This window comes from Sebastes umbrosus, chromosome 5 (genome assembly GCF_015220745.1).
Source record: "Sebastes umbrosus isolate fSebUmb1 chromosome 5, fSebUmb1.pri, whole genome shotgun sequence".
Lineage (NCBI taxonomy): Eukaryota > Metazoa > Chordata > Actinopteri > Perciformes > Sebastidae > Sebastes > Sebastes umbrosus.
In genome coordinates, this window is record NC_051273.1 from 7,861,466 (window position 1) to 7,884,934 (window position 23,469).

The following is a 23,469-nucleotide window of genomic DNA, read 5'->3' on the forward strand; positions in this document are numbered from 1 at the left end:
GTGACTCAGTGTGGATTTACTCTATGGCTGCAATAAAAAAAAGGCCATTGTAGGTTAAAAAAAAATAAATAATTGTATTATAATAATTGTAGGTATTTTAACAAGTTTTTTTCTCGTAAATTTACGATTAAATAATCTCGCAAATTCGTGAGGTTTATTTTTGTAAATTTGCCACTTTAATCTCAGAAAATATCCTTTTTTTCTCGTAAATTTATGACTTTATAATCTTGCAAATCTGTGAGTTTTTTTTGTAAATTTGACACTTTAATCTCAGAGAATACACGATTTATTTTTTTCCCCTTATATTAGATATATATTATTATAATTTTAATCTCGGAAATTCTGAGTTTTTTTACGGAATATTACCCTCCTCCTCCGGCTCCTTCATTTTTTTTTTTTTTTGCGTACAATGGCCCTGATACGCCATCGTCGTACACACACGTACAATATCAATGCATTCACACACAGGTGATGAACCTTTGGGAAAAAAATGTAAGTGACAAATTAACAACCAGCAGGTCTAAAAAACAGCCTCTAAAGCAAAACAACACAACCCCAAAAAAACTCCAAAACATTCTCAAACACACAGAAAACTACAAAATACTAAATTATTATACTTAATAATATAATATATAATATTTATTTTTATTTGTATTATTTATTATTTTTATATTGTGTCTCTATCTTATGTTGCTTTTATTGTGACGACTGATTTAAGTTCATTGCGTGAACAATTTATGTTCTATATTTTCTCTTAACAATAATCAACACCTGTGTGTGTTTGTGTGTGTGTGTGTGTGTGCGTGTGTGTGTGTGTGTGTGCGTGTTTAAATGCTGGGAGTCTGGAAGTGCGTGCATGCATCTTTGTGTGTTTATGCATGTACTATACGTTACACGTGTCTACACCCTGCTTTTATGTGTCCTTATATGCATTGACTTTTTATTATCCCAAATAAAGGTGGTCATGTTTTTTGTGTGCTTATGCAACCGAAACATATCTGACATAAAGCAGCCTCTAAGTCTGCCTCGTTCTGATTATTTAAACCCTTTGATCTTGTAATGTGTGTGATTGATCAGTGGGGAATTGATCTTGTGATTCACTCACTAGACCCCTGTGATTGGGTACGTCTTGGGTTGGGCCTACGCTCTTTTTCTGATAAAAGAGAGGATGATAGAGGGGTGAGAAGAAGTGCTTTCTCCTTGCATGCCTGCTGGTGATCTTACAACATATCTTAGAGCCAGACGCTCGAGCCACTGAAACCACAGGTAAGTTTGAAATTGTTTTGATTGCCTTTCCTTTGCTTTGCATGTTGTAAAGACAGTGAGGAACCTGAGGTTTGTTGAGTTGTGCTGCTGTGAGTCATTCTCCGTCTACTGTATGTATTCACAGGTTCAAACTGCCTTCCAGACGGCTGATGTTCATCTAGAGCCTTGTGAATCTGACTGTGAAGATCCAGATTGTGTGGATTCATAGCAACAATGGCCCTGATCGTGCACCTCCTAGCGCTGATCTTGGTGGAGTCCTCCACGGGAGCTCCACCAACGGTTTTGAAAACACCAGATACAAGAGTAGATGATATCAATATTTTTCTGACTATGGCATGGCAGGTAGCCAACCACATACGCCCTAACTCCAGCTGTTACGTCTGTGGCCTGATGCCCTACACGGCTGGAGAAGGCTTACCTCTGATGGCCTTACCTGCCTCCGACTGTGACACCTGCCACCTGATGCATATTCCCTTATCTCAGTCCTATTCTCACCCTGATTGCTCCAGTTTCTCCAAAATGAGACCTCTTAGCTGTTCTACAGGACATGGAAACTGCTACAGATGTCTCAAAACCCCCAAACCTGTCCCCATACTGATCATCCCTCAGAAGTTCTCTTGGTGTCTCGAGAATGACGGCGAGACACCCGTAGGACATTCGGACTGCCTTCGCACATTCAAATGGGACCCGAGACAAACCGATATTGAGTTTAAACCTCTGGATTCGGCACCGGAGCACTGTTTAGAAGCAGCAGGTCAGGCTCGCTTCAGCGCTCTGGCTCACCGCACCGCCAGCTGCTCCATCTCCTCTCCTGTGGGAATGTACTGGGTATGTGGAAACCTGGCGTACCCGCATCTTCCCGTGGATTACAAAGGACGCTGCGGATTGGCGTACGTCATCCCAGCTATGAGAGTGGCTCACTCCCTGCCCAAGAAACCTCTGAAACGGGAACGACGTGGACTTACAGACGTCTTTGGGACTCATCATCAATCAATTCTCAAGAATGTGCTCGGCCCCCTTCTTCCTGTCTACGGAGTTATGTCTGCGTTGGATCAAATCGCCGATCTGTCTCATGCAATAGAAGTTATAGCTAATGAAACTGGTAGGGCTCTCATGCTTCTGTCGAGCGAACTCGCCTCTGTCAGACTTGTAGCTTTGCAAAACAGAGCAGCTCTGGATTTTCTTTTGGCAGCCCAAGGAGGGACTTGTGCTGTTATCGGTTCCGAGTGTTGCACCTTTGTGCCTGAATATAACGCTACGATTGGTGATATCATTACCCACCTTCATGACACTGCTCACACTGTTCACCAGGACAGTAGCTCTTTATTTGACTGGCTGAAAACTACTTTCGGTTCAGTGAGTTATCGGTTGATTGAAGTGCTGATTATTGTGGTTGTTTTTATTGTATTACTGTCTTTCGTTATGTCATGTGTGAAAAAGTTCATCTTCAATTTCAGTTAAGTACAAAAAACACGCACTCACATTTTCCTTTTAATGTTGCCACTTACTAATCCTTAGATGTTATGTGTCTCTCAGTGGCTCCCAAAGTAAAGTCCAGGGACCCGCAAGGGGCCTTGTAATCCAATAATGCCTTAACGCAAATTTGTTTTAACACCACTAATTTCTTTAATGCAACTTGCGATTTTTAAGTTGTAGCGGGCTCAGTTTTAAAGCTAAAGTGAAGATACTGGCATCATATGAAACTGGAAAACGTAAGGGATCCATGGTATCAATCATGTAGATAACTAGCTTGTCGTGAAGGCGGTTAAATAATGTTCCAAACTTACAGTCAATTTTGGCGAGGATAAACTAGCATGGCCATTTTCAAAGGGGTCCCTTGACCTCTGACCTGCAGATATGTGAATGAAAATGGGTTCTATGGGTACCCACAAGTCTCCCCTTTATCGACATACCCACTTTATGATAATCACATGCAGTTTGGGGCAAGTCATAGTCAAGTCAGCACACTGACACACTGACAGCTGTTGTTGCCTGTTGGGCTTGAATTTGCCATGTTATGATTTGAGCATATTTTTTATGCTAAATGCAGTACCTGTGAGGGTTTCTGGACAATATTTGTCATTGTTTTGTGTTGTTAATAGATTTCCAACAATAAATATATACATACATTTGCATAAAGCAAGCATATTTGTCCACTCCCTTGTGATTAATCACGATTAAATATTTTAATCGATTGAAATTAAGCCAATGTCAACAAAACAGGAGGGTAAATAAAAGAGAACTTGTTTGATGTAGGGACAGAGTATGCATAAAGGTAAAGATCCTCACTTTATAATTATGAAGCCCACCAGTCATTGTGTGTCTCACCTTATCTGGGTGGACGACCAGGACTGCTTTGCGGTAGACCTTCTTGACCTGTTCTGGAGTAACCAGGTCAGCCATGCCCACGGGCTTCCAGCGCGTCTCTCCCTCCCACAGCACAGTGTGCATGGTGGACAGCAGAGCACGGATGTTACGCTCCTTCCCCTCGATCCAGTCCAGAATCTGGGTCACAAACAGGAGAGGGGAGAGAGGGGGAGCCATTAGCCAGTGATGACCAGATTTGGAACAATTATTAGCAGGAATGCTTTCAGTGTTTGTTGGCTCTGGTGAAATATGTTTAAAGGAGTAATTAGACGAACCAGAGTTTGGTCATGGGAGACCTACATTGGTTGCTTCATTAATTATGAAATACACAAAACGGCTTTAACAGCCAAAGGGCTTTGAGTACACTATGTTACTTTTGGGAATCACTGAATTGCTTCTATTGTGCTACTGTACACTGATAAACAGGTGACAAAAACCCAGTGAACTGATGTCAAACTATAATTCTACTCAGATGTAGTGATACAAGAGTCATGGGACAACAAATAAACAACAAACCACTCCTTATTTTCTTCACAGATGTTACTCAATATCACATGGGAAAAGAAAAATCCCCTGCCTTTATTTTCTCAGGGTCCATCTCTTTGGCCATCTCCTCCTTCCTCATTTCCGCTATAGTCCTGGGCCCTTTCTTCTCTTTGGTCCCTGCAAAGCCCTGACCTGACAGCAGGTCGTCAAAGTTGGCATGCAAGGGTTTGGGCTTAGGGGGTGCTAGAGAGGGATGCAAACACAAAGACAGAAAACAGACATTTTAAAGCTGTTTTAAGCCACTTATCTTCCTGAATGATAGATCCATCCCCACTGAAGAATGAATGTGCCTAGTACTTTATGTAACAAGGACAATACAGATAAACATTGTTATGTAGAGAGGAGTAATGCAACAGATAAGGGCTGTCGAAATTAACGCGATAATAACGTGTTAACGCAAATTTGTTTTAATGTCACTAATTTCTTTAACGCAATCGATCTTTCGAAGGTTGTAGCGGGCTGAGTTTTGAAGCTAGTGAGTGCGAGTGAAGATCCTGGTATCTAATGAAACTAGAAAACTTAAGGAATCCATTGGTACCAACCATCTCATAGTAGCTTATCACAAAGGAGGCTAAATAACACTCCAAACTTATGCAAAATTTTGGTGAGGAAAAACTGGCATGGCCATTTTCAAAGGGGTCCCTTGACCTCTGACCTCAAGATATGGGAATGAAAATGGGTTTGGGGCAAGTCATAGTCAAGTCAGCACACTGACACACTGACAGCTGTTGTTGCCTGTTGGGCTCTATGTTTGCCATGTTATGATTTGAGCACATGTTTTATGCTAAATGCAGTACCTGTGAGGGTTTCTGGACAATATTTGTCATTGTTTTGTGTCGTTAATTGATTTCCAATAATAAATATATACATATATTTGCATTAAACAAGCATATTTGTCCAATTCCATGTTGATCAGAGGATTAAATACTTCACAAATCTCCCTTTTAAGGTACATTTGATATAATGACAACAGATATAATGTATACAGGGCATCTAGCTTCGAGAATTTGGCAATTTATGTGAAATATGTATGCCTATAATAATTTAACAAATTCACAACCTGACCACAACATGTGCATCATAACAGACAGCATCTTCTGCTCACCCATGGTAGCCTGTGCTTTGGCCGCCGCGCTGGGCGAGCCCCCTCCCATCGCAGAGAAGCTGACGTTGTAGTTGGGTCGGTTCTGGGGCGATTGCTGAGGCATGGGGGCGTGGCTGGGGCTGGGCTTTGGCTGCGGCGGTCCTGCGACAGGTCCCTGTCCTTGGTGTTGCCATCCTCCACCGCCGCCTCCAGCACCTGGCTGCCATGAGGGGAAGCCTGCTCCTGCGTTGGGCTGCCACCCTTCTGCGTGCTGGGGAGACGGAGGAGGTCGCGATGGGGAGCCCATGGGAGGGACGGATGGGGCAGCTCCAGTAGGAGTGGTGGGTTTGCTGGAGAAGCCAGAACCTGATAATGGAAAAGGCGGAGATTGTGAGACAAAGTGGAGACAAAAATAGGCTTTACAATGTGATTATTTCATATGTACTTTTTATTTATTGAACTACCAGAAAACATGTTAGAAGATTTTGGCCTAATCGCCCAGCTCTAACTCAATTCATGTGCTTCAGAAAACGGCGAGTGACTGACCTCCAAGGCTTCCCCCAAGGTTGCCGATGTCAGCGAACGGGTCCAGGTTGTTTGGCTTGGTTTGGTGGGTGGGGGTGCTGTTGACCGAGCTTGTGGGGCTAGTAGTGGCTGACCGACTGCCCATACCAAAGCCTGCTCCTGGATAAACCATCAAATAATGCATATATTTTTGAGCCCTATATTTTACATAGTTCTTTTAGTCATTCATTAGTCAACATTTAGTTCCACCAGCTCCCACCAGGGTTATTATAATAAAATAAAACTGAAACATGAAAAATACATTTAGTAAACTGAAGCTAAATAAAAACTATATAGACAAACTAAAACTAAACTGAAACTATATTTTTCTTTAGCTAAAATATATCACAACTGTAAAAAAAGAGACAGCACAATTCCTGTCAACTCTTGTGACACTGAACCACAGAAACTGAATGGACTTCTGGGAGATGGCGCTATGCTGCAATTGATTCACTAAAGTAACGCAAACATTAAACATTAAACATCAACTACTAATGTGAATACATACAAATTGTATAGTTGGCTTCTCCGATTAAAGTATTAGATAAACATTCATTGCCATTTGCGTTTATGTAAGTGTTTGGGTTACTGGTTTCTACCTGGGCACGTAGTAGCGGGTCTGTTCCAGTCCCATCCTCCCTTTGCGTTCTGCTGCTGAATGTTGACGGTCGGGTTGGCGGGCGGGACGGGGGAACTCCGGCCTATTGAAGCACATTTAAAATTAGCATGATCCACTGATTAATAGGCAAACTGATAATTTTGTTGCTGCCTTGCTTTATTGTGCACACACTGCTGTGTAAAGGTGGAAAGTCTTAAGAAATGTCTGAAAATGTTGTTAGTTGATGGTTGAATGATTCATGCTGGGGGTGAAATATCAAGCCTGTGCAATATCTATGCGATACTAATCAGACGGGCTGCAAATGCTCATCATTCATCATGCAAACCCATTCATTTCCAAACATACAGCAGCAATTGAAAAATGGCCGGCATGTGAGTAAGCAATAAGTAAAGCACAAAAATATGAGAAAGGAACCAGATATTAAAAACACAGCGCAGTCTAATGAATCTTGGGGAGAAAAAAATAAGTTTTAATCAGAGTTGATGCGCACAGACAAACACATGTTTATGTGTTAACGTGCCTTACCCTGATATGGACTCTTGTAAAATGCTGAGAGTGTGCAGCAGAAGCATGCCTTACCCAAGCTTGTAGGTTGCAGGGTGGGTGATGGAGAGCGAGTAGCATGCAGGAAGGGGTCTGGCTGCCCAACGTTACCTGGTCCAAGGAACGAACCCATCATGTCCTGAGGCTTCGGCATGGGACCCGCCCCAAAGGGATCAAACGCTGAGGGAAAAACAATCATAGCCACCAGTGTTATTGTCTTACTTTAGAAAATTACATGGCCAAATTATTTTTTACCTTTTTTAAAAGTTGTTTCATTTTCTTCACTTTTGCATTACAGAATGTTTAGAGACACTGGGCTTCTTTACATGATATATTTTCATATAATCCTAACTGGTTTTCCACATGCCGAAATGAAAACTACGACTACTAGATGTTATGTTATCTAGCATTTTTATTTCACAGTATATCTTTGATTTTTAACTGCATTACATATTGTGAAATATCACAAATTATATTATTTTTAATTTCCTTAAGGACTACTATTTGCTTTATTTCTCTAAAATAATTTAAAAAAAAATAATGATTGTGATTTTTACCTTTTGTGGCCTATGACCCATTTTTCAGATCTCTACATTTTCGTGACCCAGGTATGAGAATTTGTGGATAGCATAATGTTGCCTTCTTGCCATTTTTATGCATTTATATTTCAATAAATATGAACTAAAATAATCTTTACTCAAGGCCTCACCTGGCGCAGGAGAGGGACATGGCGAGGCAGTGTTTGGGACTACTTTATGTGGTGTGGACTGGGCGGACGACGCCCCACTGCTTGGCTGGGGTGGGCCCCCGAACAAGTCGCCCAGGAGGTCAGTGGATGCGGCTGCAGCAGACGGGGGCTGAGATGAAGGACGGTTGACATCCTCCCCGTCGAGGCCGAGAAGATCCACTTCCTCGGCGGGTGCGTTGGCGGCAGGCGTCTGAGCAGGGGGGTCGGGTCTTTGGGGGGCCGTGCTGGCGTTACTTCGCTGGCTGGAGAGAGAGAGCATCTCATCGTCCGAGGGCTCGCTTTCCTCGCCGTGGCCCCGACCGTCTGGACCTCCGTGGGGCCGACTTGGCTCTGCAGGAGGGTGAGAGGGAAATAGAAGGAACGGGGTAGAGAAACAAAGAGACAATGCAGTGAATTACCAAATGAGACAGAGGCACGCAAAGTAAAGAGAAATAACGCAGACAAAGGAAATTAATTGGGGCAAAGCAGACAGAAACACAGAGTAGGTTAAGAGAAAAAAGGAGGGAATAATGTGCAACTACGTACAGTAGGTCATCTCTGCTACAAGCACCAGCTTTCTCCTGATTCTTTGCACTGTGTGCTAAAAAGCTGCACACTCTGCAGTTTGCCACTGATAGCTGCTCTTAGCTAGACTGATTAGAGGAGATCATTTCTAAAACAGCATGATAAATCTTAATGTATGGGTCCAATCAATAAAATATACAGTATGCTTTTAAAGAAGGGAAGGGATGTACAGTATGACTATAAACCTCAGCTAGTATTAATCTAGAGCAATATTTCACTTTGGTAGAACATTTTGTACCACTTATAACTGCACACTTTTTCCCCTTGCTTCGTTTAGTTATTGGGATTATGTGCTTTATTCCCAGGAAATATACATGGGTCTGCTGTTGTAGGATATCAGGGGAATTACTTACACTAGCAATTTATTCAAGTCCCCAGACGATTGGTATTTTTGCCGGAAACAGATTAAAATCATCTACCAAAATGATATATCACTGCATAACAAGGATGGGGTTCATTTCAATTCAATCAATACACATCAGGAATGGAAACAGCCAGGTGGTTTTCCAATAATAGAAGATTTATCCGTCAATAGTTTCAATGCTCTCTCTACATTTTGGGGAGAGTATGATTGAATTGAACCAATCCCTGGGTAACTTCTCTAACAGGTCTGTGGTCTCCTCTACTGTCTTACCCTCCAGATCCAATCCCTCCATCTCATCTTGTTGGAACAAAAATGAGAGTTAGTTCATTAGTGTGTAGACTGTATGTAAAGGAGATGAAGGAGGGATGACGACATGACAACTCCCTAAAAGTGAAGCCAAAAAATCTTGATCGCCACCTGGTGGCTGGCTGCAGTATAGGTCATAAAGCCCAATCCCTCCATGTTAATGGATGGGACATGGACCAAACTAAAAAGTTTAAGTCAAATACATTTTTACCAAAGATGGTTTCTGTCATTTTAGGTAGTTCTTATCACGCTGATGGAGTCAAGTGTTCATTTTTTTGATAAGTTTGGTTTTAATTAGTTATTTGATGCTTTAAAAAGGGGGTGTGGCATCATGATTGGCAGCTGTGAGTCTCTCTCGCTGACAAGCTTTGGCCGTGCTCGGCTCACGATTGGTTCGGGTGGGTAACCTTGATACTACGGCTACACCGCCCGATCACTAACGTGCAGACTCTGGCTCCAAATGACCGTATCCGGGATATTTTGGCTTCACTTCTGTATGGTGGAAGGAAGTGGGGACACGTCGTCCATCTTTATTTAGGCCCACAGTCTATGGTCAGCATGTGTGAATGTGTTTTTGCATAGGCCAAGCCCCCAGGAAGAGCGCCGGTTGCTGTTTGGGCACAAAAATACTTTTTCCCACTGCGACTTTCTTGACTTGCAAAATTATCTTTTAAACTGACAAACATCATATGTGTGATTCATGGCGCAATTCAAACTGGATCAAAAAAACATTTATCTGTCGCCGTTGACTATCGTTCATATTTTTTCCGAAATAAGGTTGCATAGGGTCCACTGGAAGGGGCGTGACTTAGGCTCTCTTCATGACAGAAGTTTAGTATGGTAGTGGATACCTATTCAGACAGAAAAAGTGTGATGTACAGTACAGTATGTTATGGATTAAGCCTATGTAAAAGCAGTCCACATTAGCAGAGGCAGTGTGTGTGTCATATCTGTCCCCAGTGTACCCATCTGTCCCCACAGTACCAGCAATAGCCAGTGCGTCCTGGTGCTCCTGGTGGCAGGAGAAGAGCACGCTGGGGTTGAGGTCTTTACAGGGGAACTGCTCCCACGGCGGCGTCAGGTCTTTTTGCTTGTCCATCCCCTCCACCTCCACATCCAGTATCACATGGAAAAGCTGGGGATACTTCTCAGGAGAGTCGCATGCATCCAGCTCTGGTCTGAGAGGAAAAATGCATGTGTGTTATAGTGAGAGGCAACACAGACCAGAATTGTGATTGTTTAAAATATGTGTTTCTGAAAATCCTGATTTCAGTCTTTCAAACAATTACTTGAACTCATTGTATTTTCATGTTGTTGGGACAGTACTAAGATATATAAATTGTAAAGGGATCAGCAGGGCGGTCGATCACAAGACATTAAATATGCTAGAAGACATGTCCTTACTTGTTAAACTTTAACATAGTGGAACCAGGAGCAATGAAGCCAGTGTGGAACTGGATCTGGAAGATCTGGGTGTTGGACACCTAATAACAAGATAAAAAGTGTAAGTTTGGACCATGTGATATTTCAATTTATTATACCAAAGTGTATCAAGTCAAATGTACTGTAGTCTCTCACTGTATAATTATCCTAACTGTAAGCACAACTTGCTGTTGGACTATGTGTTGTTCAGTCAAAGAGAAATGGCTTTGCCGTCATTAAAGAGGACCTATTATGCTTATTTTCAGGTGCATACTTTTTAAGGGTTTCCACTAGAACATGTTTACATGCTTTAATGTTAAAAAAACACTTTACTTTTCTCATACTGGCTGTGCAGCAGCACCTCTTTCACCCTCTGTTTGTAACGCTCTGTTTAGCCCCCAACCTCCCGAAAAGCCCAGTCTGCTCAGATTGGTCAGCTGGCCCACTCTGTTGTAATTGGTCAACCAAAACCAAACTCTTTGAATTCCGCTTAAGCTCCGCTCTAACTAGCATTGTTTGAGGGCATGCCAAACTAGCCGCTAGGCAGGAATTATGCAAATGGTTTACTTGGTGACATCACCACGTTACAGAAGAAAAGGCAGGATTTTAATAAGGTTTCTTTCTTGCTGTTGTACAGCAGGAGCAGTGTTTCTCTTTGACGTGGACTTTGGGCTTTATAACTTTGGTGACCTTTTACATGCAAGAAAAACTATATAACACTCTAAAGAAAAGGGGAAAAGCACAAAAGCATAATAGGTCCTCTTTAAGAATCACTACAAGTCTGCTTTCATAGTTTTTGCCAAAATTCCTTTGACAGCATTTTATATATCAGCTGATTTTCTGGAATATAGACTCAATAGAGTTAGTGGTGTTTAAGGGGGATCAAAAATCTGACTGTAAAGAGACGGGTTGTGAACATGTCCACTTTAACCCATTTACCTGAATGGATTTACAGTAATTGAAAAAGAAGGTGAGCTGCTAGGTTATTTCCTAAAATGTCAGTTAGATTTAAGTAGCTTATTCCTTTGACCTCGGCCTACTGTAAAAAGCTGTAGTTGCATGCACACACACTTTTACAATGCAATTAAAACCTATGAAGAAAATGTTGGGGGGGCATACACCTTTAAACCAATATATCAGCAAATATACTGTTGAAAGTAAAATGATACGATAACTACAATAATTGAAAGATGACTTGACAAAGAGTTTTCATTTTAGTGCTAACTACATATAAAAAGTCTCTTTCTCCCAGTGCTGCTGTAAAAACCACATATTTCCATAAACTAGGCTTGTCAGTAGATGAAAAACCTGTCTCCAACGTGTTGCTACTCCTTTCCTCCTGACAGTTTGTGGTTTTGTGTTTGGACTTAAGATGCACAAATACTAAAATAAGCAGCCACACCCTGAGGCTGTTTGATGACTGATAAATCAATATGATCTTGTGCCAACAAGATTTTTCCAACATTGTCATTGTGCAACATCTTTCTTTTATCAAGTTTGATTGAGACGTTGAGTTAATCAGTACACAGACGTGGTTTGTAGTTTGGTTCCTTAACGAATATTGGCTCTTTATGCTCTATGCTCTACAGATTGTAAAGCCCCTTGATGCAGATTTGTGATTTATGATATTGGGCGATATAAATAAAATTGACTTAACTATTTCAGTAAAAAGATTTCGTAGCAGACACAGCATAGAGCACACAAAGTTTACCTTGGCCTGCAGACGTCCCCCGATGGTTGACCTCATATGATAGACTGAAACAACGACGTCTCCTTGCACACTCACACCCAGAGGGAAGACTACCTTGCCCTCTTGGACCCTGTGCTCTCTGGTCATGCAGAGTGTGTGGGAGGGAGAGACAAAACAAAAATGAGGGCAGAGGAGGAAAGAATAAATGGGTCAGCAATCGGGAGAAAAATAATGAAGTGAAAAGTTGCAGAGAGAGAGAGGAAGTGGAGAATGAGGAGAAAAAAGCACAATGTGTTTCAGACCCTTTGATCACACCATTTCGTTTTGAGGCTTACACACTTCAGATAAGCTACCGCTGCCCTTTACCTCATCCTCTCGTACTCTTGTGCAGTGGTGAAGATCTTCGTCTCTCCGATGAGGACGTCGCAGAAGGGCCGACAGCCGCTGCGCTGCTTGTTGAAGCAGGGGACCGGACTCATGGTGAGACCCTTGATCATCAAGGGCTTGGAGTGGGGTAGGCTGGGCTTCTCTGATACCATGCTACACACATAGCCGATGTACCTGCATGGAGAGGAGGAAAGATAACCGCTTTTATCCTGTTTTTGAAAAAGTCACTCATTCTTTTTTGTTCGTTTTCCTGCGAGCCAGCAACATGTGTCAATTTCCGCTTGTTACATGCATACAGTCTTTTCAAAATAAACTTCCGTCTTCACAGGAAACAACTTAGGTTAGGTTTAGGAAAAGATTGTGGTTTGGGTTAAAATAACTTCTGAAGTGGCGTAACTTAAGTAAGTTATGTGACAAATAAATCAACGTTGACTTTTGGTTTCACACGGGGTACGAACACCGGTCTCCTGGGCGAGAGTTCAGTGTTTTTTGACCCACCCATCTACACCAACCTCCTCCTGTTTGCTGCTCTTTATACTTACTGGTTCACAATTACGTGAATACACACAAATTGATTTTGTGGGATATATATGAACTACAGTGCATTACTTTTGTAGGTACGAACGGTGTATAAGAACAGCCTGATATGATAAAGATTATGTTATTGCTGTAACTTCCATATACTCTCAATAAACTTGCACTAAAACTCATGAAGGATGTTGTTAGATGCTTTAACAAGGACTGATAAATAATACATCTACTGGCTGGCAGGGTAATAAAATGTCCATCCTTAAGGGACTGCAGCCAAAGATTCATGATTAGGACTGCTGGCTGCACTATTTATGTTTTGATTAGCCTATGCCCTACTACAGCAAATGGTCTGAAATTATGCTATTTTGCTAGAAAATATATGAGAATAAATATGGCTAATGGTGGAACCCGCTGATGATGTAAATGTGTTTAATTCTGGCAGCTTTATTAGATGGAAAATGGCAGAGAAGACACAGGAAAGAAAAGGGCCTCAAGCCAAATTGAAGTCTAAACATCTAGTGTGTGACATCTGTAGATGCCATTTTCCCATCCTCTCTTTCTCCGTCACACACACACACACATGTTGAGGGTTACAAACCTGCGGTGGGAGGGCCAGAGGCCGGAGCCTGGTCTCTTGGCGCTGAGCAGCTGCATGGCAGGAACCGGGTTGTTGAAGAGGTGGCAGAAGCAGAACATGGCACAAACCAAAACACCCGAGGGAGCACGACCATCCTAAAAAACACACAGCAAAGGACACCTCATGAAATACTGGGTAATCATTTTATTTTAAGGCTTCACTAATGAACTTTTTGGATTTGTCTGCAATGCATGTTTCACTGCTTCCATTTACATCTCAGCATCGCAGCAATGACAGTCGCAAGTGTGAACATGTGTAGCTCAAGCAACTGCAACAGTGACTCAAACTTTGTGAATGCTCGCTGTATATCTGCAGTGTAACTCCAGCTCTAAGATGAACTGTGTTACTACAAGTCATAGCTCAAAGAAGGTCATTACATATGTAAGTTTATGGAAATGTCTGATGATGAAGTCATGTGCCAAACAGGCCAAAAATAACGGCAGTCAAGATATTTGCTCACTGTCGTAAATGTATTCAGAGTTAATCTCAGGTTACAAGAAGACAAAAACATTCATGTGATCCAAACTTTTTTTTCTCTTTTTTTTTTTTTTTTAGAAAGGGACCGTTTGGTGGAGGTTATGCAAGATGCAGCAGTTTGCCAAGCCACAGCCAAACCACAGTGACTTGGCAATAACAGGCTCCACAGTGTACAGTGTGGCTGTCACTGACAGAAAGGCCAGTTTCACCAAATACTTCAGTAGTGATTGTATTGCAAAACATTAGTAATAGCGTTTTACCTGTTCTTGAAATATGCCTGACATTGCAATAGGAGTACTAAAAGTGCATCTGGTTGATGAGGAAGGAAACTTTCTTGAGTTTTCCAAACTGACTGTCGAGCAAAACACATGTATCTAGGATGAGAAGAGTTCTTTATCTACCTCTCAAACTGTAATATCTCTTTTTAACAAACACAGACACCGAAATAAGTAACTCAAAAATATGACCAGCATACTGAAACATGACTCACATCCACAATTTAACTGAATACGAACCTCCAATGCCAACATGCGGGACTTAAATGCTCTTCTCTTTTACTTTGTCAGGGACATTCATTTCTCTTTTCAGTGCAAAGACCAACAGCAGAGGTGGAGAAACTGACAGGAATGATAGGAACTAAACAGAAACAATGAGAGCAGTTTGACAAGCTCCAAGCTGTGGTTTTACTGTACTTGAAATAAAAACAAGGCACACCAACATTGCCACATCCAGGGTTGGCAACAGTGGGAGGAGAGGAATAGGGAAGAGCTTTGGGGTTTGTTTTCCTTGTGGCGATTCCTTGCCTGCGTGGTTTTGTAGCCTTCATTTGAGGGAAAGTGGGAAGATCACCTTGCAATCTTAGTTTTTACTCATATAAACAAGAGGTTGACAGTTTTGTTACACATTCACTAAACAGTACAAAACACTAAAAGTATTGAGATACTGTTCCCCCGTGAGGGTTAGAGATTTTTAGGATCAGGACTTTCTCAAAGTTTCTCAAAAGCACTTTTATTTGATGCAACGGCCAAGCTGACAAATCTTTGAGTATATTTGATTTTGTCCTTTGGCAGCATCTTTCCAGTACTGTGTCTTAAAAGTGGGTCAATTAAACTCAACTGTGTTGTGGGACAATCAAAACAGGCCCCTACACATTAAAAGTGCCTTCACTTCACAGTAAACTGAATGAAACATGGCAGCACAAGGTTAGAGGTGCAAAAGCATACTGTATATAAAGATGGACGACGTGTCTCCACTTCCTCCAAAATATCCCAGATACGGGACCTGCCATCTTAAGATTTTGACATCATTTGGAGCCAGTCTTTGCAGTAGTGATTGGGCGGTGGAGCCGCAGTATCGAGGTCATCCGCCTGAACCAATCGCGAGCTGAGCAAAGCCGCAGCCACAGCCGAAGCCACAGCCGCAGCCACAGCCGCAGCTGTCAATCATTACGTCTCAGGGCCTTTTTCCCCCTTTTTAAAGCATCAAATAACTAATTAAATCCAAACTTATCAGAAAAATTAACACTTGAACATACATCAGCGTGATAAGAACTACCTAAAATGACAGAAACCGTCTTTGGGAAAAATGTATTTGACGTGTACTTTGACTTTTTAGCTTGACCCATGTCTCAACATTGGGGGGGCGGGACTTATGACATATACTGCAGCCAGCCACCAAGGGGCGATCTGCGAGCTGTCTTATCGTCCATCTTTACTTATACAGTCTATGTGCAAAATAAAGGACAATTTATATGAGACAATCAATTAAAAATAAATAGAGGATGAATATGATGAGCGTCTTCTTACCGAGCAGGTGAGGACACACACATTCTTGGGATTCTGTTTGAGCCAGTTGTGCATGTTCTTACACACAGCAAACAGGTTGTGGAGGCTGGGAGCCTGGCGAGAAGGCCAATTACACTCTGAAACCTGGAAAGGAGTTGGTGCAGGAAATAAGAGAGGGAGGAGGGATGACGAAAACAGGGAGAGACACAGAAATAGACAGAGCCAGACATAGAGAAAGAGCAGAGAAGAGGCAGAGGGCAAAAGGAAAAGAGCAAATGAAGGCAGAGAGACAGGGGAGAGAAGAAGAAAGGTGAAGAAACAGAGGAAAGCAAAAGAAATCAGGAGGGGAGGAGAAAGGAGAGGTGTAGGTTAGCAACAGCACTGCAGCAACAGAGCAACACAACACACCAGCTGCTGCCATGATGAGTCATCTGCTAGAGATACAGCGACCTCCGCAAGCAGACAGGGGGCCATCTCGGGCATGTTAACTCCGCAGCTCCACTCTTCAGCTTCCTTGGCTGTTTCTGCCGGAGGGTGGCAGTCTTTTATATATAGAGAACCCACATATGCCTCCCACTTGAATCCAAATCCAGCTGTGCAAGAGTGCTGAATGACATGAGCCACCGACTCCATGCTGAGATTAGTCATCAAAACCATAAAGAAGATGGAATAAAATAGAATAAATAGAGCATTCAGATTAAAATCTTTTTTAAATGGTAATTTAGCTGGGACACTTGGATTAGTGACCCATACATTAGATCTTTTATTTAGAGACATATCTGGTCACAAGGGATTATTGCTGTGGTGAAGAATTTAAATGATGCATGTTGAATCATTGCTGTGTTACTCTTGAAGATTAAAAAATAGCAACAAAAAACATACTATTTATACAAAAGTACACTCCCTGATGTTGATATAAAAACTGTTAGCTGGAAGAAAATTAGTTAATTGGGGATGCTATGGGGCTCTATAATAAAATCACAGAGTGTATCTTTAAAGTAATAATGCCTCGTAATAAAGTGGGTTTATCACAGGTTTATCTGGGCATCTGAAAAAAGCTGTGACGCTGATAAAAGCTCTGAAGGTGAACCAAAAGTTGCAGACCGTAAAAACTAAAACAATAAGAAAGATGCTAAAATGTTTTGTAGAGGTGTTGGGTATTGCAGAGTTGGGTGATGCTTGCTCGACGATTTGCTCCAGTGGAAAAAAAAAAATACTTATTGTAGCCTGGGTCCAATTGGGGAAATCTAATTAGAGGCTCCTCTCTGGTTGCTTCCATAGTTTATGAGCAGATGTAGTGACAGTTCCCACTTAAAACGCTGGCAGACCAAAAATAGCCATCAAACTGTAAATAAGTCCTTGTATCTCACTCTAGAGTCGTCATAATCCAGGGAGTAAAAGTGTTGCAGCAACCACTAACAACTAGATACAAACTAATAAATCTATAATGGCCTCATCTGCAGCTTCACAAGGCAGTATCACACTCACCCTGTTGGAGAATTTGGCGCCGCGGTAGTTGCGCTGTGACAGATTGAAGACAGTGTAGTGGTCGGCATGGCGGCTGTCGAGGAAGGAGCGAATGTCCTCTACGTGGTTCTGGTAGCCAATCTGCACTGACTCCGCTGGGTAGGTCATCACTGAAAATACAAATCCATGTTTCAGGATGAGTTGAAAAGTTTCATGCACTGTTGGTACAGATGTTTACATACTGTATAATATATATGATAGACTCACACTCTGACAATGTCCTCCATCTTGTATCCTTCTCTACAATTATTCTATAATAAATTAATACAATTTGAAATGTGGAGAGTTGGTCCACATTCAAGCACATTCAGCACACAAAGCATTATGGGATAGAAGCCCTCAGGTGACAAATGTCCAGCCGACTATGTTCTCTAAAGGACACACTGCTGCTCCACACTGATGAGCATGTGAAGCTGGAAGCAATGTGAGAATGAGAGATGAGAACAGAGGGAAAGCTGAGGGTGCAGGTGGCTGTTTATCTGAATGTGTTTATGCTTATATGTTTATACAGTCTTCGGATCATACCTGAACTCTTATTCTCTTATATTATGTAGATATATCTCATCTGTAAAGTTTTCTACATTGCAAGTTCAAAGTCCCTGAAAGCTATTTTCATAATGGCTTCCTACTCTGATTTATAGAGTGCTGCAGGAATGAGTCCTAAAACCCGGAAATGAGTCAGCATTTTAGCACTTCAGGTTCCCTCGTCTGGAAGTCAATGAGTTTTTTGAATGGGTTTTTAGTTAGATGTCTGAAATAAGGTCTGTGGTTAACACAAGCTGAAGAGATTTTAACGTTTTATTCTACGATGTAAAATACGTCAGTAAATATTCCACTTGTGAATTTCGAAGCTTTTATGTGTCTTATGTGACCATCTATAGCCTAACGTTAGCTTTTTACTTCTGGCGATTGCATTCACACTTTAAAAATCGTAAAAGTCTTCTTAAAATGATCTTACGGAACAAAATGTGTAAGTATCATAGATATTTGTTTGCCACAGAGTGATGCTGACTTCCTGGTTGGCCTGAAAAAGACGTCATCCCTGGACTCTATTGGGATCTTACATGAACATACTATTTTCAGCCATGTATTTCCAGGCACCAATCAGGATTTAGAAATGTTTGAATTTAAATCTTATGATAGTTGTTGGGTTGTTATGTCACTGCCAATCAAATCGAATTAAACCAAACCCACAAAGTCCTAAAGAGAGATAATTAGCTGAGTTTTTGTGAGTTAAATTCTTAATAAATAATAACTTAACACACATTTGTACTTTGATTGTTGCTTATTTAGTCATGGGTGAGTTTTTAATGTTATAAAGAATCACTTAAGATTTTAACTTTTCAGGATCTTTGAAATTAAGTTTTTTTTTATTTGTGACTTTTGGACACTGAGTCATTATTTCTGGTGACAATGTTAGAGTGCATCTACACACACAGCTCACACATGCACACAAAGTCCATTAGCTACAACCAAATGTGTTTACCTATAATCCTCGATGTGATGTAGGCAATGTCCAGCTCCCCTTTAGTGTACCTGGAACAAAGAAAGAAACTTTGAAGATTATTTTCAAATATTTTTTCAATGCAATTCTCATGAAACATGAGAGAAGAAAGAGCAATAAGAAGAGAGAATTACAAGCAAAACTATGAGGAACTTCAGCAATATTACAAGCACAAAGAATGTGGCTACACCTCAACAAATCTTTAAAATTTGCACAGTATTCGTGAAACAAAACCACCCTGCTTCTGTGTTGTATTACAGGTGTCACACAGAAGTCATGTGTGTTGATGGTTTTCAGACAATTTAAGCATTTTAGTCATGAGAGTCAAAAGATGCCCTGTTCTTGAAAAATACCAAATCATTAAAAAGAGGAGATCAATGCATGACCAGCATCCAAAAGGTTGCTCCATCTGCCTCTGGCTGTCAGTGCATCCTGCTGCATGTCATGCATATCCAAGTAATTAGACTCAACAGGCTTCGGAGCAGAAGCTTCCGCATGTCTGGCTGTGGGGAAGTTGTCTTTTTCAGGCTCACCACACTGAACGGCCCCGGATCAAAGGAATGCCATATGTGAATACTTCAATTGGGCATCATTGCCTTTCATTGCTAAATTTAGCTATTCCATATGGAGGTTGTTTTTTCAAAACTCTGAGCACAGCTGTAGAGCAAACACGTACAAGTACTCCACTACTGCTGCACCATGGAAGTGAAAACGTGAGACACTATGAAGCAGGTGCAGAGTGGAGTGGGTTCATTTGGAGAATACAACAATGTTTTTACCCTGCAGCAGCAGCAGCAACTCATGGCTCGACTTCCCACAGCACTGCATGCAAAACACATTAGTAGGCTAATGTGCATCAGATTGAGTTGACTTGTTGCCTACTGTGAAAATCCCCCAAGCAGGGCTGATCTGGGCCAATCACCTCTGTGTGGTCATGGAGGAGTGCCATATGGCCCTAATGCAATCCTAGACCTGGTTATGTAATGCAATGCTACTCAACTAGTCTGCTTTGGAGCGAGAGCACGCTAAGTGTGAGTGTGTGAGTCTGTAGTGTTGCACATAAATGCATTTTTGGATATTATGATTCTTCTTACAGCATCATGTACAGTATGTCAATTTAAAAAAGGTAATTAATGTGCAGCATAGACAACATACTAATAAGAAAGACAAACAACCTGAGTTAAATCCATCAGAGCTGTTGTGTCTGTAAGCCCTCCATAATGAAGTAATTGGACCACAGTTCAGGTTTCTATTTACATCCAAACCTGTGTGTTTATCCCAGAGTGAAAATGCAGGCTGCAGGGTTCACAGAGTGACATAAAAGGTGAATATCTGGATGATATACTATACTCCTATAAGCCAGAAGCAAAAAAAAGAGGAATGTTTGAAGAATGTAAAAATAAAAAAAAATAAAAAATGAAACTGCATCAATTTCCACAGTTTTATGTTGTCCTTTATCTTTTTTCCCCAGAAATATATTCCACAAATCTCCCTGCTTCTATCCTGAAATATCTCGTTGGCTATTAAAGGAGAGAAGCAGGTCAGGTGTCAGGTTTAAATGGCCATGGCCAATAGCCACGAAGTATGCAAATGAGCAGTCTCCCTGACCTCTTGCGGTTAGAGCTGCAGCCAATTAAAATGTACTGCAAGGTGTGGTGGTGCAGAGAATGAATACACGGGAAGGACACGACTGGAAAGAAGGGCAAAGCTGACACCGGGGAATTCTCTTCTTTCTGCTAATCAAGATAGTTACTATAGACCGTTTCAATGGAATTGTGTTGTTGGCAACAGCTTGGGTCCATGTTTACTTCCTGTCAGCTGATGTCATTCACACTGCAACAGGAAATAAACTGGGAAACATTTGGAATATGAAATGATCTATACTAGCTGTCTGAGGCTAACACAACATACTAAGCAGCGGTTAACATTTAATTAATGTTGGAATAACTGTTTACTGTTGTGGACTCTATTTACTAGCATGAGGGATAATGCAACTAATTTGACAGTCTATACCATAGACTTTATATAAAGATGGGCGACGTGTCTCCACTTCCACCCACTGTACAGAAGTGGTCGTGTCTAGAAGGTAACCCGCAAATTGGGAAATCTCATCTGAGATCTGCAAAAACTCTACAGTCTATAGTCTATACTATTATGAATCTACTTCTCTTGCAATTGTATTAATTATCTCATCTTTTTCTCATTTTCAATCTCTATGATTCAATTTGTTGTCCAATACTGTTTTCACAGTTTTAGTCCAAATACTTTAACCTTTATTGGTAGCGTGTTTAGCTCGCAGCATAGCAGTGTAATTACATGCATAGTGAGGGTAGAAGAGTGACAACAAACACACACACACTGTGGTGCTGGCTCTTGTGGGTATCATGCCACAAGAGCCAGCACCACACCGCCTGTTGTTTCTGTTTCCTACTGGAAAGTAAACATCAGGAGCAGGAAAGCCATTTTAGGCCTGATTACAGCAGTGGAGAGGTCTCCAGTGACTACACACACACTCAAACAAACACAGTGTAAGTGGGCTGGATACTGATGGATATTAGATTTGGGCTTTCTCTATTCCCCTTTCGCTCCAAAACTCTCTACAGCCTTTTTGTCTCTTTTTCAACAAAGTGTTACAGCATAGCTCCATCATAATGGATAGTTTAAAGAATGACAACTAATATGAGTGGTAACAGAAAGGCACTGTTCATACTGTTTAATGTTTGCACTGCAACCCACTGACTACAGGGCCTTTTTTAAATGCGGCCAAAACTAAACACCACACCATCACAATTCTCTCCTTTAACTTGTTTAACCTAAATTATCATAATCTAGCAAAAAAGAGAGGTAAAAAAAAGGAGGGGAGAAATAATTACAGAGAGGTGTCAGCCGAGTGTTAGTGTTAATGAAATGGGGATAAATGAGAAATAAAAATGAGGGAGAGATGAATGTGGGTCTGGTGGGGGAGGGTAGAGGTTGTCTGGGAGCAGCAGACAGGCACAGTGTAAGGACACTGTGCCTTTCACAAAACCAGATCAGCCATCCAGACTCCATCCATCGCCACCGTTGTGTTTCTCACACACAGCTGAGCGCTGTTGACTGATTGGTTTCCCTGCAAAAATTCTCGTAAGCCAGGTAAACAAACAAGCAAGCTGCTTTAAATAATTCAGCGACCGCTTTTTGCCGAGAATATAGATGAGAGCGAAGTAGAGAGGAACCATTGAGGTATAGTTGGGGTGTTAAAAGAGGGCCTGGTTAACAACTGAGCTCACAGGGGTTTGGGCTTGTATCAAGCTCAGGGGAATTTCTACTGAAGTCTTCCCACAGTCAATAAACAGGGATGAAACAGTCGGTCTAACACACACACACTCAACCACTGGCAGAAAGTCTGCTAACCTAGAAAACCTTCAAACTGCAAAAACAAAATGCCCCACTGTATAAAAGCAGAACATTGTGTAATCTAGAGACATTTCTACCAATGGGGTAAACAAAGATTACAAAAGATTTCTTGAAACTAGAACAAAAATTAGGCCACCGCAACACAATAACTGATGTTAAAGATAGTAAGAAAAATTATGTTATGATTTGTATATTTTGGACACTGGTAAATGAGAGGAAAACTGTTATTTAGTGGAGAAAGACTTGGCAGAGAGACAAAGAGATATGTCAGCCAAGTTTAGAGTTAATGAAATGGAGACAAATTAGAAGTGAAAATAACGGTGCCTTCAAATGAAACTTGTGAGCTCGTGTTTACAACATGGGAAGTCACGGCGCTCAAGTGGTTAAGTCGTGAGAACACCGCTGCTAAGCAACGGCGATATTAACGTTACTGTCGGCGTCTAGAAGCCACAGAGGCTAACAATTTAGCAAGCAGATAACATAATGCAGGAAATGCAAAGGCATAATGAAAGAGGAAAAAGACGAGGTCGTTCGGAATATCAACATTTTCCTCAGACATATTATAAAATTATGAAGAAAAACAATATACGACTAAAATTCTTACACTCTTATGCTTACGATGTCATGAATACCACAAGAGGGGGGCGTTCAAATGGACCCTTCTCGTGAACACGGTAAACACGACCCCATTTGAAGGCACCACAAGTGAGAGAGAATGGATGAAAACCAGTGAAAGAGAGAGAGAGGCGGAGGGAGATAGAGAGCAAACAACCTCTCAGGAATACATCATTATATCCTGCAGTTCTTTATTATATCACTCTAATTAACTGCTGACTTTGTCTCCATGAAGCAACACAGGGGAACCACCAATGACTGTCAATGGGCAGGACCCAGAAAATCATGATACTATATCTACATAATCCTGCTCTGTAGATCTACTAGCTAGTCAGCCGATGTTCACACTATATTTATTTATTTACGAGGGCAATAAACCATAGAGTACACCTTCAACCTTGGGAAATCACTTGTGTTGTCACAGTCATCTTTTCTGTCCTTCATCTCTAAATAAAGCTATTAAATATTATGTATACAGCAGCGTAACAGATCACAACAGGATGTTATCTTATCATAGCATCATCAAAG

At 41.3% G+C, this 23,469-nt stretch overlaps 1 protein-coding gene across 5 annotated transcripts in view; it reads right to left on the bottom strand.

Annotated features, from left to right (window-relative positions):
* The window catches only part of dnajc6 (DnaJ (Hsp40) homolog, subfamily C, member 6), a 50,014-nt gene that overhangs the window by 3,834 nt on the left and 22,711 nt on the right, over nt 1–23,469 (bottom strand). For 3 of the 5 annotated variants that reach the window (XM_037770228.1, XM_037770229.1, XM_037770225.1), the window contains 16 exons: nt 18,913–18,962; nt 17,388–17,536; nt 15,921–16,043; nt 13,600–13,733; nt 12,450–12,644; nt 12,105–12,222; nt 10,376–10,455; nt 9,956–10,149; nt 8,936–8,962; nt 7,699–8,067; nt 7,026–7,169; nt 6,427–6,528; nt 5,810–5,947; nt 5,285–5,629; nt 4,211–4,362; nt 3,595–3,771 (listed from right to left, as the gene is read on the bottom strand). In XM_037770228.1, coding sequence (XP_037626156.1) covers nt 3,595–3,771; nt 4,211–4,362; nt 5,285–5,629; nt 5,810–5,947; nt 6,427–6,528; nt 7,026–7,169; nt 7,699–8,067; nt 8,936–8,962; nt 9,956–10,149; nt 10,376–10,455; nt 12,105–12,222; nt 12,450–12,644; nt 13,600–13,733; nt 15,921–16,043; nt 17,388–17,536; nt 18,913–18,962 — 2,497 coding nt within the window. The remainder of the gene's footprint in view (nt 1–3,594; nt 3,772–4,210; nt 4,363–5,284; nt 5,630–5,809; nt 5,948–6,426; nt 6,529–7,025; nt 7,170–7,698; nt 8,068–8,935; nt 8,963–9,955; nt 10,150–10,375; nt 10,456–12,104; nt 12,223–12,449; nt 12,645–13,599; nt 13,734–15,920; nt 16,044–17,387; nt 17,537–18,912; nt 18,963–23,469) is intronic. The other 2 variants (XM_037770227.1, XM_037770226.1) reach the window with 2 other exon arrangements.